The sequence below is a fragment of the Coffea arabica genome, chromosome 7e (genome assembly GCF_036785885.1).
Source record: "Coffea arabica cultivar ET-39 chromosome 7e, Coffea Arabica ET-39 HiFi, whole genome shotgun sequence".
Taxonomy (NCBI): domain Eukaryota; kingdom Viridiplantae; phylum Streptophyta; class Magnoliopsida; order Gentianales; family Rubiaceae; genus Coffea; species Coffea arabica.
This window is the reverse complement of record NC_092323.1, coordinates 18091463-18109386: the sequence shown is the minus strand read 5'-3', so window position 1 is coordinate 18109386 and position 17924 is coordinate 18091463. Positions and strand designations below refer to the sequence as shown.

The following is a 17924-nucleotide window of genomic DNA, read 5'->3' as shown; positions in this document are numbered from 1 at the left end:
AGTCAATGTGTAATTATCTTTTGAAAAAAATGCATTTTTCTGGGCAAGTTTGATCAGTGTTGTTCATTTGAGCCTCGAGGATGATTAAAGGCAAATGATCTAGACTAAGTTAAGCACTCAGATATAACCATGTAGCATTTTTTTAAAATGCTGGAGTGGACCATTGACACAAATTGCCATGATGTGATTTTCTCTGCAGCAAACACTGTACTTGTGGTCCAAAGAAAATCCCATTCTACAAAGTAGACTAAACAACTCAAAAACATTTTAAACATTTTAGTTGGAAGTTGAGACAGAGGTCTATCAGCGTGGTTTGTGATAAAAGTTTCCAAGCTGTCCAAACAAAAATCACTGCTGTCCACTACTTTTAATGAAAATAATTTGCCATTACATGTCGGTTTAATTGGTAAGGATTGATCATTTTCTCACGAAAGGTTGTATTCGATTCCTTTTATAGATGTGAGAAGTGTGTTGGTAAGATGTGAGGGTTGTGTTGATAAGTAATCTGTTAATATTTTTGTTAGTGACTAGTGATTTTGGAGACGTGTTTTTATCCATAGTAGCGATTGGTGTTGAAATTATCAAAAATTTTTCTTACCCAAAAAAAGGGAATGGAAAATTTAGTGCTCTCTGTGCATGATTTTACATGTAATTTTAAGTGGAAAGAAATAATCAGGGAGTAAATTCCTAGATATAGATCTCAAAGAGATTACTCCATGCGATTGCTTTTTCTTTTCTTGTATTACTTCGGCTGATGCACCTAAACGTCTGCAATGATCATTTCGATACAATAATGTCGGCAATTTTGTGTGGATATGTAATTGCATGTGCCTTTGTATTTTTCTGTGTGCACATTTAGAGACTGTATTCTAATTGAATTAAAACCAATTTCAAAATTATAAGGACAACAAGGGAACTTGCGCAAATTTGTTTTTGGGGACAATTTCAGAAACCTCTCCTAAAGTTTCTAACAGTTTAACTACATTGCCCGGAGGTTTTAGAAATTTCATTTACCTCCCTTATCAGTCATTTGAGACCTAACACTTACATAACTAATTGCCAAATGACTCTATTGCCCTTATAATTTAGGATACGTTACACATGTATGTGAAGGAAAATAGTTAAACATTTGCTAACTATATTAACCATAATTTGGATTGTAAAAAGTTAATTAATTTGCCATCCAAAAATAGAGCCAAAACTAGGTGTATTTTTTTATTTTTTATATACTTGACAAATTAAAGAAATCAGGTGTAATGCACTTGATAAATTAAAGGATTTAGACATGAGAAACAATTAAGCCGTTTACAAACTAAATTAACCATAATTTAAAATGTAAAAAAAGAAAATCTAATTTGGCATCTAAAAATGGGATCCAATACTAGACATCCTTTTTCCAATTTATGTACTTGACAAATAAAGGAATTGAATATAAAGAGATTTCAGTTGGGTTAATTTTTCTTATAATTGTGGTGATAATGAGAATCTTAAGCTACGGAAGTTGTTATTTTTTGTTATGGATGATTGAAATTTTTGTTGATCATGTGTAGTAATGGCTCCATAAGCGAATTAAAAAGTTAGATCAAATATTTAATCTAACTAGTATAATAGTTGAGGGGCACTTTTGGCATAAATAAATATTCTCACACTTGAAATTATTTTTTTTATTGTTGCTTTTTTTTTTTTCTTGAATTGGGCAGAATTGTTACAAAAAAATTGGTTTCAAGGAAGGTTAGTGATGTTCTTAGAATCTTAGCAGAGGATGGTGAAATTGTTAGAAACCTCTCCAGAGGTTTTTGAAATTATCGCTTATTTTTATTCAGAATTTCTTTCAAATGCTTTGTGTCATTTCTGGACAATGCAAGATTATTTGAATTGTTCGCAAGATTGTGAGTTGTTAACAATGAAAGATGGATTATTTCTATGACATATTTTATCCTATATTTTGTACTCAAAAGTGTGAATTATAATATAAAAATTATATTATAGTGACTTGTTCAACCACCAACTATCGGTTGAATCAGTAACTCATTGATCCACTCCTCACCGAGCACCTTTCGGGTCAGTTTAATAACTATTGTGTAATATCTTTAGAATACTACCGAAGTTGTTACTAAAAATACATCGAGTTGATTACCAAAAGCACCTTTAAAAATTCATTTAACTGAATACTAATATAATCAACTTGGCTAATCTTTTTTTTTTATCATCAATTGCAGATGCACATATTCCATCGAAAAGGCACATGTAACCTTAATAAAAGCAAAAATTTTGTAAAAACTGTGTGGTTCCACATGCTTAAAATTGAAGTGACAGATATACCTTCCAAAAATAAGAAAATAAATGAAAATCATGATATCTATACAAACATGCCTTTAATGCATATTCTTCTGGCCCAACACATTTTTTGTTTCCCTTCTTCTTGCAACAATATTGAACCTCACATGAGAAATGAGATTGGATTGCCGGTCAACTTCACTAGATTGGAAAATTAGAAGGATTAGAGCTTTGGATTGATACCTTTGGACCATGAAGAGGGCAATCCAAAACATGCATTCTTTCAGGAGGTATTTTTGTAGGATGCCAAATGTTATTTTCTTCCAATCTAGCAATTAATGTGACAACAATAATGTTTAAAATCTTAAAGCATTAAAAATCAAATTCACCTAAAAAACTACTTGTTCACAGATTAACATGGTGTGATGTTCTCAAATGTCTACTTCTTGAAGCCTTTTTTTTTTTTTTTTTTTTAAATTTTAAGGAGGGTTACCCAGAAAAGTAAACTTCAAAGGAGAAGTATTGCATTACTTGGACACATACTTTTCCTAGACAATTAAAAGCCTGATGAATTACTTAACTACCCCCAGTTCTTAGAGTTTGTCTGTTTATTCACTTGGCAGCAAGTGTAGTGTTTTGGTTCTGTCACCCAAAACCAGGAAGAAAAAAGGTGCAATGTCGAGGATAGCGTTAACAAGTTAGCAAAAGAGGCATGGGTTATCAGCACTCAGCAGCCGTGGTTGGCCCTTTAACTTCTACGAAATTGCTTTTGTTACTATAACATTTTATAAAATTTTATGTTAACTCCTCATTTTGTCTTCCCCCCTCCCCTACTCTTTCAAACAAAAAATGTTGAAATTTCTAGCCTCCTCCCACAAAAATATCATATGATTTTTATTATTATTCGTGTTATCAATTTGTCGATAAAGGATTAATTTTTTTTTTCTTTTAAACCATATTAAGCATTGAATCGTAGATGTGATTTTTGTACTTTGATATCTAGTATTGTACCACAGGTGTAATTTCTATACTTTTTTTTTCTTCGTGTCTAGAAAAATACTCCATTTGATCCAATGAGTTTATATTTGCAACCATCTCTGATAGTAATTAAAAATTAAAGCTTTTACTTCTTAATTAACATTTTTTAGTATAGATAATGATAAATTTTATATCTAGCCTCCTATTGCCAATCAAGGATTGTCACTACTTTTACACCCTGTTTGGATTGCTATTTTTCACAAAAAAAAAATTCACAATTTTTGTGAATATTTCTTTTACACATTTCTCAATCACTACACATACATAATATCCTAAAAAATGTTACAGTAATTTTTTCCAAAAACTCTCGAAAACTTGCAATCCAAATAAGCTTTCTACTTTTCAGTTTTCCCCTGTATAATACAGTCAAATCAGCAAATCCCAATTGAATCTAACATAGTCATTCTAGATGCACATATTCAACTAAACATACAAATGTACCCTCAGTGAAAGCATCAAGTGTGGTAAAAAAGTGTGATTCCACATTCTCAGAAATGAAAAGACAAATATACCCTTCACATAATAACAACAAAAATTATGATTTTGACAAATTGTTGATTCGATTGAAAGCATAATTCTCCTTGCCATAATATGTGCACCTCACATTATGAAATGATTGAAGCTGGGGTTGCTAGGCTGACTTTACTAAATTTGCAAAATTCAAAGATGTTGTGGATTGATCCAACTGGACAACAAGTAGGGCATAGTGAGAAATATGCATTATTTGAGGTGGTGTTTTGATTGTAATCCTAATAATTATTCAGAAAATAATCTCAAAATTGATTGAGTAAGGTTCCACTAACATAAATTTGTGTTGTTTTTTGTTCTCATCCTTGAAGCCACTCAACTTTCCTCCTCTTGATGGAACATTGAAAGCACTTTTGGATGCCAAATGTTAGTTTCCTCCTATTTAGCAGTTAATGTCACAGTTATATTGTGTAAAATTTTCAAGCATATTTTAAAATCACATTTACTTAGAAACTACTTGAACCAAATTTTAAAGTACTTGATTCTTCAATGTCCAATTTTTGAAACTTATCTTTAGCAAAACACTGTAACCAGCCAAGCCTAAAAGTCAGAACAATTAATAATTTTTTATCTTTCATATCCAAAACAGAAGGTAAAACAAGAACTGTCCTTGTACCTCAGAAGTTAATATTTTCTCTCTCACATCTATCATCAGCAGCATTATTTTTTTCACTTATGTCACATCATTGGATCACATAGTTACGATATGCATATCTAGTTCCTTTGTTTGCAATACAAAGTTTTGACTTATGTGGAATATATACAAGAATAAACATTAGCCAAAGCAAAAGATTTTCTGACCACTATACAACAAAAACAAGTGTCCTTACCCAGTTTATTGTTTGGCGAGGAGAATAGGCCAAAGATGGGATGGACATTGTCATGGTGGAATTCAGATGCTGGCAAGCAACAAATTTGTTGGTATGGATGTTCTTGGACATTCAGAATTTTGCATAAGAATCAAGGAGCTATTGACATAGGGGACTTAGGCTATAAAAGCCAAGTTGCTCAGGTCGGGTTTTAGTTTGGAAACAAATTTGTCGACCATCTAATAAATTTTGCAGTTGGACAACCTTTTCTATTTTGATTTGTTGATTATTAACAGAATTCGAGGGAATTTCTCCTACTTTTGATGTGAATATTGTGTCAATTTAGTTATCAAGGTACTAGGAAACATTTGATTGCTGTGTGTTAACCCAAGTCAGAATTTTTTTTTCCCTTGTTGAATATGGAAAAAGGTGTTTTTCTTGAAAGATTACAGTGTTGAGGTGCACTTTATATATTCAGCCAAAGCCTTGCTCTTGTAAGTCAGAATTACAATAGAGAACCCATTTTTCCTTTTAACTTATTTGTTTTTTATGCGAGAGAATCAACGGTAGACTCTTATCGATCGTTTAATGATTTGAATTCGAGACTTCTAAATCACATGTAAGGACAAATATAGGGGAGGTCGGGAGGGCCCATCCGTCACCCCAAAGTCCTACAAATTTATCTCTTCCCTAATATTTTGAAAGTTTTCAAGATTATCTTTTTACAAGTAAAATTATTTACACCCTTAAATATCTACCAAATTTTAAAATTAACCCTAAAGTATATACATATATATGAAAGTCACCCCCTCAAAGTAAGTGTTCTGGTTCCGTCATTGATCATATGAAAACCTCCTCCATCAACAACTGTCTACGTATCATACCATGAGCTTGATAATTTTGGGCATAGGCTGATCCCCAAGGAAAACGTTATCAATACTAATCCAATTAAATGAAAACACATTTAATTCCATGAAAAGTAGACTACTGTTTGAAGTTGTTGGTACAACACTTGATTACATGTCACTTGCAAGCAACTAATGTTTGTTCTGCTCCCAAAAGCATATGGTGAAAGAGAAATTCATAAAAGCGTTTACTACTCATATCAAAAATGCCTAATGGTCCAAGATGTGTGTAGCATTTTTACAGATCAATTTAAAGAATGGAGGTTTCAAACTTTCTAGTAGTCCAAAGGAAAATCATACCATCGCATTCCACTCAAAGAATTTCAACAAAACCCAAGTCTGATTTTGATGTTCATCACCTTTGTGTTTAATTAACCGAATTAGAGCCATAATTTTTTGAATTGGTTTCGTCAAATTGTATCTTAATAATATAATAACATGTATTACCTCATTTTAATGTTTATTCAGCCTTTTTTTTTTTTTTTGGATGAGTTTGTACAATCTCACGTGAGCCTGGCTTCTCCACCTTTTCTTGTTGGTTAGGGTGGCTTTGAAACACAGCCCTTCACTTGGATTTATCAAAATACGTCAAGTAGTTGTCTTAAAATTTTGGTTCAAGACAGTCTCTAAAGTTGCAACCGTGTAAAAGAGAAAGGAAAAAGGGATGTGTTCAAGAGTCAAAACAGAAACCTCGTAATCCACTAATTGATGTAAATTCTCAAAAACATGTCTAGAAACTCCTCTTGTTCCCTCATAAAGTGATGTGAGTATGTTCTGTCATATGCCTTGCCTTACAAATCTTATCATACCAAGTAGTAGTGCCAAGAATATTGTAGGTTCCACATGGTAATATCTGAGGCTCTAACTTCAACTTCTAGGCTACGTGGGAAACAAAGTATTCTTGTGGCACAGTGTGTTCCACGACAAAATGATGTAGCTTGTGAACCAGATCAAATGGAGGGTAACCATTCTTGGTTTAATCAATCATATCCATGAAGAAAGAGCTTTTATTTTTATTTTTTTTAAAAAAAATATATATTTTTTGTTACTTCCCAAAGTGGAGAAGAAGGAAACGACATAAATGTATGTGCAGATTCATGCATGGTTGTCGCCACACGAAATGGATGATCTCTTCTGAATGGCTAATGGGATTTTCATAGGGACTATTTGTGGGCCTCAAAAATTATTGTTGAGTCGTGAATAAATTACAAAACTGAAAAGAATTGATTTGGCTAGCATGTTGTTCTGATAAAAACAGCACAATTGATTAAGCTAGAAACCGATAATAATAATAAAAAAAAAAGTGGGGTTTAACTGTTTTGGCCATAAGCATCACATCACATCTTTCTTCCACATTATGTAATTTTATTCTACTAATTTTTTTCTTCTAGGATCTCGTTTTCAGCATAAACAAGGGTATGTTATCTAAGTGTACTAGTTTATCAATTAATTTATACTTGGTAACAAAAAAAATGTTTTTTTTTGAAGAATTGTGTGAACCAAATAACTTTATATGTGATCAGGCATGTTTGTATGGCCTTGGTTGTTTCAAAATTGACTAAAAATAGTTAGAATTCATAAGATTATCACAACAGAAGTGGTCCTCCTTAATCTATTTATAAACAAATGATCTGCCTAACTTATCCAATTATCTTGATAACATTTCAAACCAGTTCATGACACTTGACAACAATTTTGCATATGAATGAACAGTAATTAGAACTTTATAAGTGGATTCATTTCAGCTAGATGACAGGTTACAGGTTAAGACATGTGCCAATACTATCTAATAAATAAATGGCCACAAAACCTAACAACACTAAAGGCCTAAAATGAAGCCAAGTAAGAAACTATATGTGGTTACAGTCAAGAGAAGATTTTTATGCAGATCAACTTCAATTTTAAAAAACTGCATGAAAAGACACAATTATGTGCCTAGGGTTCTTTGGAAGAAGCAATTTCAATTAGTAGAAGAGACGAGAAAAGGGAGTAAGAAGGGATGGAGACTGCTGCATGGAGTTTCATTTGTTTTGTAGTGAGAAAATGACCAAAGGGATAAAGGGCGTCACTCGTCCCAGTTGTTGGCTTCTTGGCAACCTTCCCACCCTTTTCTTCAACCTTTCCGAAGGACGGCCTTGGCATTTTCCTTCACACTCCTTTCCCTATCTCTTTTAGCCTCTTTCAGTTTTTCGTTGTTTATCCATTTATTTTTTGAATTATTTTTTATTCTCTTTCAGTTTTTTGGTGGTTATGCATGAACTGATTGAACATTTGAAAATATTTAATTGAATTAAATATTTTGGAGTGTAAGTATCACTTGCCTTGAAAAAAAAAAAAAAAAAAAGGCTCATGTATTGGTGTAGGAACCAAATTGGATTTGATAAAAATGCGATTTCTATTGTAATTGAGACATTTTACTAGGAGATTATTAATTAAAAGCATTGATTACTTCCTAATAAGCTAGCCTCAGTCTAATGGTGGAAACATCACTAATTCAAATTACAACAATAATTTATTTTTGATTTAACTATTTATGAACTATCGTACAATATTATGTAAACATTCGTCACACACTTTTTGGATTTATTATCGAACTTTTACGTAAGTTGTACATGTCATTTCATTAATCAAAAATGTAAAACCAAATTAACAGAAGTTTTTAACAACATCAAAAGTGGGGTCTGAACACAATTAACCCCAAATAAAAGAACAAAAATATATAAGAAGGACAAAAACTCACCAATCTACTCTACAGTTTAATCACATTTAATACTTCAATGCAGGTTCCTATTCTTGTTCCCTAGCTGCATTAGTCTTTTAACCTGATATGGTGCATAAAGACTGCTTTTAGATTCCAAATTCCACTTCATAAACAATCAGTCTCACAACCTAATGGATTTAAGTGTCTCAGATCTCCTCCTGTGTCCCCAATTGAACCCTGCAAATGATTTGAAAAATGAAATCCTGGTTTTTGACATATCCATACTACATAAACAAGCAAACATGCCAACACAATTCCTCTGGCCTCATCAAGACTTGGTTGGCTCTCAGGATGAGCTAAGAGAGCCAGTCATAAACCTAGAGGGCTTCTTGAAAGGTGACAAGGAGGCAACTGTTGCTGCTGCTCACCTTGTTGGAGCTGCCTGTATTAACCATGGTTTCTTCCAAGTTATCAAACACGGTGTAGATGTGGATCTTATTCGAGCTGCACATGAACATCTGGATTTCATCTTCAATCTTCCGCTTGCTAAAAAGCTTGATGCTCGTAGGGAACCAGGCAGCGTTTATGGCTACTCAGGTGCCCATGCTCACCGGTTTTCGTCTAAATTGCCATGGAAGGAAACGTTATCTTTTGTGTATAACCATGGCAACAGCCATGACCTTGCTGTGCCTAATTATTTCACATCCTCCTTTGGGAAAGAATTCCAAGAAACCGGGTGAGAACATTACATAGTTTTTTTGGTTTTTGGTTTTTTTACCTACAGGTAAAAATTAAGTTATAAATCAAAATTAAACGTGTTTGACGAGGCTCTTTATTTCTCATATTAGAATGAAGGTTTGATTCTCAAGTTTGTTTCCCCTTATTTCATTTTCCCACTTTCCTACAAAAATTTTTAGAATAACACGTTCTAGAATATAGTTTTAGCATGCATGTATATCTTGAATTAATTTTCCTACACTATTAGTGTCTACACGCATCTAGATGTACGGCATATCATCTCGATTTGAATTAGAATACTAAATTTTGCACATATAATATACATTTAAATTTATTAGTATATACACTGTTAATGTATAAAAAAATTTTACCGATATATCTGGACCATCCCTCGTTTCATTAGGTGCAAGAATCTTGGAGTAGAAGTAAATCTATAATTCTAGATAGCTGGGAACTTGGGAAATGGAACAAGAAATTCACAGCTAATTTCATTTTCTTTTTCTTGAGGAAAAAGTAGATTAGGGTTTAAAATTATTGCTCTCGAAATAGAAATTCAACTACAAACGTGTTAGACTTAACACTGATTACTGCTTTTAATAATCTCTCAAATGTTTATACGTGATTTGTACTTCCCTTGATAAAAAAAAAATTTAAGACTTTGATACAAATTCTATATATATAGCTAGCCAGATTCGAGCAAAGCCATCTTCAGTACTTCAGTCTTTCTTTGTTTTCTACCATTCTTGTTAATGTTATCAATTCATATATTGTTAACTCAAAAGAAAAATGTCCAATAAGATTCTTACTTGTAGGTTGGTCTACCAAAAATATTGTGAGGCAATGGAGAAATTATCTCTAGCAATCCTGGAATTATTGGCAATTAGCTTGGGAGTAGAACGTTCCCACTACAGAAAATTCTTTGAAGATGGTAGTTCACTAATGAGGTGCAATTTCTATCCACCTTGTAAAGAACCAGGCCTGACTCTTGGAACTGGTCCCCATTGTGATCCAACTTCCTTAACCATTCTTCATCAAGATCAAGTTGGAGGCCTTGAAGTTTTTGCAAACAACCAATGGCGACCCATTCGACCTCGACCAGATGCATTTGTCATTAACCTTGGTGACACATTTATGGTATGTTTTGTTCTCTGAAAAGTAGTAGTATTATGCTTCATACTTATTTGCTTCATTTAATTATTAAGTAAGTTTGAAGGTAATTTTATACATGATTGGGGGGCTGGTCCAAGTTGTTTTAAATGTTGCATTTTTTTTTTGTTTGTAGAAGCTACTCGTAATAGATTCTAGATTTTAACTTTTTTGTCGATTCCATATACAAATACACGCAAGAACGGCGAAAAAAATTGGATTTTGAAAATCAGAATCTAAAATTGGGGTGAGGTAATTAAACAAGAAAATCCCTTATATTGTAAATAAGTTGCTTCTAAGTTCAAGCCATTTTACATATGAAAAATAAAAAAGTTCAAGCCATTTCTTTTGTCTACGTATGGTAACATTTCTTGTTTCATTTCCTTTTTCACTCCATGGAGTTTTAATTAGATGTGTTTAAATAAAGACTTAAGTCCAAATGATTATTGATAAGTACAGATAGGAGATGGAATTACTTAATAATTTGAAACAAAATGCGAAAAAAAACTGTACTTAATATTAACACCATTTTGTTGGTGACCTACGATATATAGGTGTCTATTGTTGCTACTATAGAGGACAGTGAGGTTGGTTAGATAGAAACATGGGTAAAGACAAAAAATGAATCCTTTGTTCCTCACTGTTTCACTTTGACTTCTGCTCTTGGAATATGCATAACATTATTAAAATGGTTTTAAATCATTTCACAAGTCATTTGCAGCTCCCAAATATCGTAGTATATGTTAGCCAACAATAATGTTAAAACTAGATAAATAAGAGGTCCAATTAATTATTAAAGGATCAATTCTTTTTATACTGTGAGTATATGCACTGACGGATCTAGATGTATGTTACATTATTTCAATATGAATTTGAAAACTTGTGTGACTATATTCAAAAAGTTCCAAAACTTATTCTAGGAAATATAAAGAGATAAAATTGTAAGTATGCCTTATAACACTGCTCATCAGAATACATGCAAATAAAGGGATACTTCTCCTAACCCAAAAATAAAAATAAAAATAAATAGGTAGGCTTCAATATTTTTCTTATACTATTTGAGTAAATTTTATATATACTGTCAGTGTATATACTTTTACAATCGGATGGATGGCACATGAGCAAATTTTGAATTTTAAATTCAAATTTTGCTCATGTATCATATATCTAATGATAATAATATATACACTGACAGTATATATAAGATTAATCATGGGGGGAGGGATGGGTTGGATGGTACGGGGGGAGGGAGTGTAAGCGTGAGATCTCGGGTTTGAGTCCTTTTGCTTACACTAAAAAAAAAAAGATTAATCCATATTATTTATGGAATCTCGCACACCTGGAGGGTTGGATTGTACCTTTTATTAGATCAACATTCTTATTTGGTACTATTTAGAGAATCTTTTTTCTTGAACATGTGGGCACCCACACAAAGGGCAATGCCAAAAGTGGTCTCCTAGATCATGTGCATTTGGGACCGCTTGATGTGTATATATATATATATATATAGAATTACCAAACATCATAAACAAGTCTTGATTCCTTTTTAAAAAAATAAAGATGACCACACTGTCTTAATCCTTTTTAATGTACAAGCCTAACAGTGCAAAGGATGTGGAAATTAAGCTTTGGCTAACTATGAAAGTAATTTTATGTAATCTTAGCATTTTTTCTATTGTGAATAGAGTTAATTCCTATATATTTTTTAAAACGTGAAAGACTTTTTCTCACTTTGTTATATGTAATTTTATCTTAAATACATTTAGAAATTGATGCATTTACACTACACCTTCTAGTTACAAAAAGAGTATCATTGCTTCATTTTTGTCGACCATTTCCATTTCTTAGCCAGTGACATTTTCAGAATAATAAAATTAATGAAAATTTCAGAAAAAGAGTATCATACTTCAAACCATCCATCTAGTAATCCTAATATTTAAATAAATAACAAGATTATTGAAAACTTCACTCTTTATTGATTAACAAACAATGACGAGCATGGTATACATGGTATATATATATATATATATATATATATATATATATATATATATATATATATATATATATATGTATGTATGTATGTATGTATGTATGTATGTATGGTAATTAATGCTAGATAAATTGCAAAAGCACTGTTATCTACAGGGTTGAATGCACTAAACACCCCAAGGTTATACCGAAGTGCCCTTACAAAAATATATTAGTCCAAAGTCTTTTAAAATAATAAACCAAGTTTGAGAAGTTTTTTTTAACGTCATATATTCATATATATATATATATATATATATATATATATATATATTTCCTTTTCTGCTGGCATTTCTTGCTAAACTCAATAACTTCTTATTCCTATCATTGTGTAGTTTTCATTAAATTTTCGATCAAGAATAGAATCAAGGTTGTGCTATGGTAAAACGTATATTAAAGTGTTAAAAAAAAATACCCTTTAACATAATTTACATGGATATTCGTTGTTAGGGATTTTTGGCAAATTCAACTCATTTTCTTGACAAGAAGAATTTCACATGCTTTATACCCTAGAAGAGTCTAAGTTGGCCATATTTTACATTTCTATAATGATACGAAAAAAAAAATATAATCTAACTGATATGAGTCTATAGGTTAATAACATATTACATTTTCTTCGACAATATTCTAATGCATCTAAAATTTTCACAGAAATCATTGTGATTGGAATGCTACAATTAAACACGCCATTGCACAAATGATTTTCTCAATTAATATACATGTTTAACATCTACAACAAACGAAGTGTTCTTCCTCTTTCTTAATCACTGATTTTTTTTTTCATATAACTTTTCCCTTTTTTTTTTTTTGGGATACGTAGGCATTGTCCAATGGAAGATACAAGAGCTGCCTTCACAGGGCACTGGTGAACAAGGAGAGTGTCAGAAGATCATTAGCCTTTTTCTTGTGCCCAAAACAAGACAAAGTAGTGAGACCCCCACAGGATCTTATTGACAGAGAAGAGCAAAGGAAGTACCCTGATTTCACATGGTCAGATTTGCAAGAATTCACTCAGAAACACTACAGAGCTGATGTTGCAACCCTACAAAGTTTCATTCATTACTTTCTACCCACCAAACGTTACAACTAGTGGTTTCTTGTACTTTTTCTATATTCCCCACCCCCCCCCCCCCCACCCAAAAAAACAACAACAAGAAGAAAAAAAATCCCATCCAAAGGAGAAAAACTCCATTCTTGTCTTATATAGCCCAATCCCAAGTTATCTTTGCTCTTTGTATATTTCCTAGCTTCGTCTCTATACATCTGAATGTATAGGAGTAAAAATCTGCGTTTACTGGGGCACTAATATGTTTTCCATATATTCAAGAGATAAAGATACAGGTTCACTTAGCTATTGCTGCATGAGTTATGGAAAAAAAATAGAAAAGGGAATTGTTCAATTGAATCCTTGAACCAAAAATGTGGCATCAATTCCCAATCCTTCAAATACTTATGCATGAATTGTCATATATAAATTCAGACGCTAAAAAATAATAAAATTAAGGTGGAATTGGCCGTTTTATTGATTCCGAGGATTGAGTATAAGAAATTATTGGTTGAGAAGAAACACAAATAGATTAAATGTGTAACATCTTAATTTTGGTCCAAGACATATTGTTTTCTTCAGCAGATGTGCATATTTAAAGCAACTATTTATAGGTGTCCTAATTAATATATGTGCATTAATTACGAGGATTGTAAATATTTCTGGCCTATTTTGTTAGTAAAAGAAAATTGCTTACCTTTTTTCTTTTTTAGCACAATATTGCTTTATTAAAAGAATTGTTTACAAGTATCATTATATATGTCCAATCAAGTCCAGTTAAAAGTTGCAAATATGTTCATACTCCCAACTAATATGTACAGATTTTAATAAAACAATGTACTAAGTGTACATTTTAAAAATTAAGCTACAGGCTTGACATAAAAGAACTCCCCATCATGAGGAAGTGATGTGTGAATTGCCTGAGCCCAAAACTAATTTGATGGGGTGAGAAAACTAAAAAAACCAAGTTGTAATCCTATTATATGTACTGTAACTCGCATGTACTTTCAGCATTTTTCTATTCTATTAAGATTTCCTATTTGATAAATTTTTTAATCAGTGCAGCCCTGGGATGAACTCAAAGGAGCCCAAAATAGTATCGGGGTCTAATTTCCCCCTTTCTTTTGACTAAATTTCTAATGCTCCATGTGTATTTCAGCTAAGGAAATGGCGTTAGCTGCTGATGGGTTCATTTTTTATAATTCCCATGTAACTAGTTGTGGACCAGATTTTCCCATGCTCTTGTTTTGTGCACAGTCGCTGATGCAGTCTATGATTTTAAATTTAGATTGGACTGGCCGGTTCGATTGATCGAACTGAAAATCGGTCAAGCATCCGATCCAAAATTCCCTTAAAGATTGACTTGTAAAAAACTTGGTCAAAAATTCAGTCAAAAATCGTGTTTAACCAAGAACTGGAAAAACTGATAAGAATCGAGTTTTTTTACCCTATTTTCTTGTGTTTTTTTGCCATTTTATTGATTTTCTTTTTTGAACTTTTTATTTTCCTCGATTCTTTTGAAGAAAAAAACAATGAAAGTCATGCTTAATTCATCTCTCAAGCAAGGCCCATTATGGATCTAACATCAAAATGGGAAAATGGTAAAAAAAAAAAAAAAGGCAAGAAAGGGATAGAGAGAAGAGAGAGGAAAAGATGCTAATCTAAGTTTTGAATTAGAAAATTGAAAAATAAAAGAAGAGGAAAAGAATATACGAAACAGATTATTTGATATATTATTTTAGTGAAGAAAGAAAACAAGGAAAGATTTCAAAGAAAAAAGAAAGGGGAAAATTATTCAAAACGTTTCTCACATTTCGTCAAATAAATTTTTTCATCATTCACTTTTAAAATAGTAACTTTACGTCAATTATAAGATCAAGTCGCTAAAATTTAGTTCTAACCTAAGTTTTTGACCTTTTTTCACTCTGAATCCGTCATGTAACCAATAAATGGTCATTTTTTTAAGGGCAAAAAGGTTAAATCTTATTTGTAGTTAAACAAATGGATCGATCCATAATCATTTTTTCCCTTTAAAAGGTAGGATCTAACCTGAATCATATTTATTTGTATGCTAAAAAGTGGGATCTAATCTAATTTATATTCATTTTTGCCTCTAAAAAAGTAGGATTTAAGCTTTTTGTACATAAAAAATGACTATATATGGGTTATATTGTAATTTCAAGTTAAAAGGTGATCAAAAACTTAGATTGGGACAAAATTTTGTTAATTTGAATTTGTAAGGGATGTAAAATTAACATCTTAAAAGTAAGGATGAAAAAAATTCATTTGATGAACTGTGAAAAATGTTTTGAATGATTTTCCCAAAAATAAAAAAAAAAGAATATAAAAAAGTCAGCAAGAAGGGATGCAGAAGTGAGAACTGTAAAACTCTTTCAAATATGGCAACAAAGTAAAAATTTAGACATTGGTTTATAGCTTCTCCTATGAACTTTAATATTTTAGAAAACATAATTGTTCTTATGGCCTTTTCTAGATTTTTGTACGTAGCTTTAATTTCTTTACCTTTTCAAATAGATCTTACAATTTTAGTTTTGAGCTGATCAGTTTGCATTTAAAGACTCCCAACATGAAATTTGAATTGGATTCAAAGGTATTGAACTTTAGTATGTTTGGGAATAAAACTTGAGAAATAAAAGTTAACATTATTATTCATATTAAAAAGTATTTACATGTATTCCTGCATACAATAAAATGAATTTTTAATCATTATATATATGACATCATGCTAATGTCATCTAGTTCTTTTAATTGAATCCATTGACCTTTGATTACTAATCTCCATCGAGTCATTGTTCGGTCTGAGTTTCAAAATACTAGTCATGGTTATTGGCCTTTGCTTCTTATCAAATTTTCAATCAACTTTTTCTTTTTTAATTTTGTACAATACTATTAAAAAAAAACTAACTGTTTGGATTGGCCCGTTTTTAAAATACTAGTTTTTCGCATAGAAGTTTAATAGTAACACATACCAAAAACACTCTAAATTTTGGATTAACTATTTTTGGGGTGTTTTCAAATATTTTATTGTAACAGTATATATAAAAAACTTTTATTGTAGATTTTTTATGGTGTTTTTGGAGGGATATTTGGAATATATTTTGAGGTACCTTTTAAAATTTAAAATTTTTAATTTTTTTAGGGTACTTTTTAAAAATTAATACTACCATCCCAGGCCCACCACCCCTTTCCTCCTTCTCTCTCCTTCCCCTCCCTCTTTCTCCTATTCTTCCTCCCCTCCCTCTTTCTCCTCTTCGTCCTCCCCTTTCCTCTCCTTCCTCTTTCCCTCTTCCTCCTCCCCTTCTCTTCCTGCCACCCCTAAGATGGCCTCGACTAGATGGCGACCAACTTTGGCCACGACCAGATCGCGGCCTCTGGTTTGGTTGACGCTAGATCGAGAGGATAGTGGAGAGACGGGGTGTGGCGGGGAAGGGGATGGGAGAATGAGGAGGAAAAGGGAAGAGGGAAGGGGCAAGGGTGGTGGGGAAGGGGGGGAAGGAGGAAGAAAGAAGGGGAAGAGGAAGGAAAGGAATGGCGACCAAATTTGGCTGCGATCTCTGGTCTGGTTGACACTAGATCGAGGGGAGAGTGGAGAGACAAGGTGTGGCCGGGAAGGGGAGGGGAGAAGGAGGAGGGAAGGGGGAAGGGAAAGGGCCGAGGATGGTGGGGAAGGGGAGGGAAGGAGGAAGAAGGAAGGGAAGGAGAGGAGGAGGAAGGAGAGAGAGGAGGAGAAAAGAAGAAGCAGGGGGAGTGGCAATGGTGGTGATAGATAAAAGATATTTTAGAACTTTTTGTTTAAATTTTTGGAAAAATAACATGTTTTATCCCTCACATTTCGTAAAAATATTCTTTCATCTCTCACTTTCAAAAAGAAGCAAATTCATCCTTGACATTTAAAAATTGAACCTATTACATCCCTAAACCTAGTTTTCAATTTAAATCAAACCATTCAATAACCTGGTAATAAATTTTGACAATATAATTGATAGATCATGAGGTCAATTCCATCACATTCATATGACATTTATTGAACCAACAAAAGAAAAGAATTAAAAAATTATAATATAAAAGGCCGTTCTTTGTCTTGGAATAGTAGGATTTTTTTTTTTTACAAATTTTTTCATGCACCATTGGTATATATACTTGAGAGTCTAGATGTATACCATACACACAAAGTTTGGTGTTTAAATTGAAATTGAAATGATGTGACAGGTATTTAGACTCATCAGTATATATAATGACAATGTAGGAAAGATTAACACTTCCTTTTTATATTATAATTTTTTATTTTTCTTTTTTGAGTTCATTAAATTTCACATGAATATCAAGTTGAATTAATCAAGTGATCTACCAATTATATCTCCAAAATTTGTAATCAAATTGTTAGGTGGTTGAATTTAGATTGAAAATTGATTTCAGGATCTAATAACTTCAATTTTTAAATATTGAGGATGAATTTGCTTCGTTTTAAGAGTGAATGGTGAAAATAATATTTTTGTGAAATGTGAGGGATGAAATTGGTCATTTTTCCTAAATTTTTGTGTATGTCTGTGAGTTGTTGTTAATATATTGTATGAATGAAATGCTTTTAGAGTCATTTCTGTTTGTGTATTACTGTAACATTATATTTGAAAAACTAGTTTTTGAAAATAGGCCAATGCAAATGAAACCTCGAGTAAGTGAAGAAA

The 17924-nt window shown here is 32.1% G+C and overlaps 1 protein-coding gene across 1 annotated transcript; it reads left to right on the top strand.

Annotated features, from left to right (window-relative positions):
- Nucleotides 1-8379: 8379 nt before the first annotated feature.
- Nucleotides 8380-13523, top strand: LOC113700953 (gibberellin 20 oxidase 2-like). The gene is made up of 3 exons (XM_027221381.2): nucleotides 8380-8994; nucleotides 9809-10130; nucleotides 12994-13523. Exons 1-3 carry the CDS (start codon nucleotides 8450-8452, stop codon nucleotides 13261-13263), a joined length of 1137 nt encoding a protein of 378 aa, XP_027077182.1. The 5' UTR covers nucleotides 8380-8449; the 3' UTR covers nucleotides 13264-13523.
- The last annotated feature ends 4401 nt before the right edge of the window (nucleotides 13524-17924 follow it).